We start from the raw sequence: 2,732 nt of genomic DNA on the forward strand, positions 1-2,732 counted from the left end.
GTTCCTGCTGTCCCCACAGGACGCCCACTCTCTGTCCCTCCTTCCTGATCTAATACCTGACAAAACCTCTGGTTTTCACCCCTCATACAGGGGCTCTCCCCAGATCGGAGGATCTCAACATTGAGATAATAGGAGCACTGGACATTTTTGGTGTTTGCCTTTGCCCTCACCCCACAGCAGAGAATCATGTCTGTCTCTCCCTACTGCTTTCTTGTACTCTAGGACTTGTCTTGACCCTCTAGCACTGACTTTACTGCTTGCAGCTGTAGACCACCTCTTCCTGCATGCACTGTTGGCACTCAACGTAGCAACACCACTGCACTTGACAGTGGCAAGAGAAGGTAACCAGCCGGCTCTGGGTGTTATAGCCTCGTCCACAGCACATGCTGTCACAGTTGCCTTCCCGAGAGCAGGTCCTCCCAGCAGTTCCCAGGGAGTATTTGCTGGGACGACAGAAACTGGGGGAGTCTTCCACGTACACCAGATCAGTAGAGCGGGGCGAAGCAGGGTGCTTGGGGGAATGGCTGTGTCTCTGTGGGCCAGCCAGCTCCGAGTGTCCCACAGCATCATTGGTGGTGCTGAAGACCTTGATGGCATCATCGTAGCGCAGCTTCAGCAGTCGTCCAATCTCATGGAAAGGCGAAAGCTGTTTCCAGCATGTCCGGACAGCACATGAGCCGGAGACACCATGGCACTTGCATGTGGTTTTGAGACCGTTTTTCACAGCCTGATGAGGAAGAGAAGTGGTAGTCATTATCTGCCAGGACCATGAGCCTAGTTCTGGGTAGAGGCAACACCTCAGATTGCAGACAGCCTGGAAGTACTTCAGTTTTATTGGTATTATTCCTATTTTATGGAGGAAAAAGTAAAAGAAAAACAAACAAACAAACAAACAACAGAGAAATGGCTACAGAGTTGACTGGTGAACCAGAGAGTAGAAAGCCTGAATGAGGACAAATGGCTGAGTACTGAGGCCAGTCAAATTCTTACTAAGCCTATTTGGAATAGCAGGAGTAGTCAACCATGAAACGGAGTATCTCCAGCATGGTGGATTCCCTTTGGTATATTCAAATCAAGATAGTGCTCTAATCAAACAAGTAATTGGACTCAGTAAATGGAAAACAATGATAAGTCAGTAGCCTGTAACATACAGGCCAAAATGCTTGATTTAATGGTCTCCCTGACCCAAACTTGTGACATGACTAGTTCCATAGCAAATCGCCAGCAGACTCATAATTGATCTCAAGTGTGTCAACCCTTAATCTACTTCACACGTCCCACCAGCTCTGAAGCTCTAGCTGTTCTCAAAACTCCCTGTGGCTGTGGCATAACCCACGGGGTAATTCAGCCATTGAGTTTTACAGCTGTCACTCAGCCCCTGATGCCACTAGAGGATACAGGATGCCACTATGACACTCAACATGCAACTCCTCACACCAGAGTTCAGGAGACTTTCCAGGGAGCTCTCAGTACCATAAGGTCCACGACACAGTGGTAAACAAGTCTGGTTTGTGAGTAGGGGCAGTGAATATCCTTCTCACAAACAGCCTTGGCTGAGGATGGGTTAGAAGACTTGCATTGAGTCCTAACTTCTTTCTAGGCCTGCTGCTGCAGCTCCTCACCTTGATGCCAACATTGGTGTTGTGGATGTCCACCTTGGCCCGCAGGTCTTTGCCAATCCTCTTCTGACCCAAGAATTTTTTCAGGAACTTGGTGCTGTATTTGAGGTTGTCTCCACAAACGCCCCATTGCCAGGCCTTGCGGTTCTCCAGGTCTGGGGAGTCATCGCAGGTGCAGCGCTCCATGCGCCCAGCACTACACGCTCTGGCCAGGGAGTGGGTGAGAGCTGCGGAGGACACTGCATAGAGGAAGGCAGTTTCCTTAAAACCTGCACAGGAGAAGGATTAGGAGAAGGTAGGAGCAGGAAAGGCAAAATAAGGTGTTTATCCACCTCACTGGCTCTCCTGACTGTCCATGAACTAAAACCAAGCACAATACTTAGAAATACAAAGAGACAAAACTCTTCCATAACCTGCACACCATTCCTAGCAGAGAATCTCAATACCATGTTTGAAGTAACTGGTGTAGTAACACACCAGTCTCACCTGGTTGCTGTGACTGATTCAACATGGAGCCAGGAGACCACTCATGAATAACGGGATGGGTGGCAATAGCCAAACAGCCCTGGGAAAATAACTGCAAAAAGCGACAGTCATGAAACTCCATTTGTCCTCACCCCCACCACAGAGCTGATCGGTGTGAATAGAGACTGTCACTGAAATCATGTTGCGGCTTAAAATCAGGAAATATTGAGTAGAGACTGAAAAAACATTTTAAAAATCTGACCCGTTATTTTAAAATGTTTTTACCTGGGACTGTGCTGCCACAGTATGGTAGTATTTCATATGGAAAGATCACAAGTAGTTTGGTTGGGAAAGGTTCTATGTTGAAGGACATCTTGGGCAAGAAGGATGAACTCTCCTGCACATGAGTGGATTTTCTGACTTCCCTGTAAATTCCCAGTGACTGCGGTGATGCTTTCTGAAGCTATTCTCCTTTCTAAAGCAGGCTTCCCAGCTTGGCTGCATTTGCCCTGAGGTATGTAACCATGACACACCATGACATTTTAACCAGGAAAGAAAGTACAGTGCCTGAATAGAAATTCAGTCTGAAGACATGGAATCAGATAGGAATGGGCATGTTGATATGGCACCCATGAGCTCCACAGAAGT

The 2,732-nt window shown here is 47.7% G+C and overlaps 1 protein-coding gene across 1 annotated transcript; it reads right to left on the reverse strand.

Annotated features, from left to right (window-relative positions):
* Window positions 1–240: 240 nt before the first annotated feature.
* Window positions 241–2,226, reverse strand: LOC104077669 (protein Wnt-9b-like). The gene is made up of 3 exons (XM_009578976.1): window positions 2,106–2,226; window positions 1,623–1,888; window positions 241–727 (listed from the first exon to the last, which is right to left on the reverse strand). The coding sequence occupies exons 1-3, from the start codon at window positions 2,224–2,226 to the stop codon at window positions 251–253; spliced, it is 864 nt and encodes a 287-aa protein (XP_009577271.1). The 3' UTR covers window positions 241–250.
* Between the last annotated feature and the right edge of the window lie 506 nt (window positions 2,227–2,732).

Source organism: Fulmarus glacialis, unplaced genomic scaffold (assembly GCF_000690835.1).
Source record: "Fulmarus glacialis isolate BGI_N327 unplaced genomic scaffold, ASM69083v1 scaffold33545, whole genome shotgun sequence".
NCBI lineage: Eukaryota > Metazoa > Chordata > Aves > Procellariiformes > Procellariidae > Fulmarus > Fulmarus glacialis.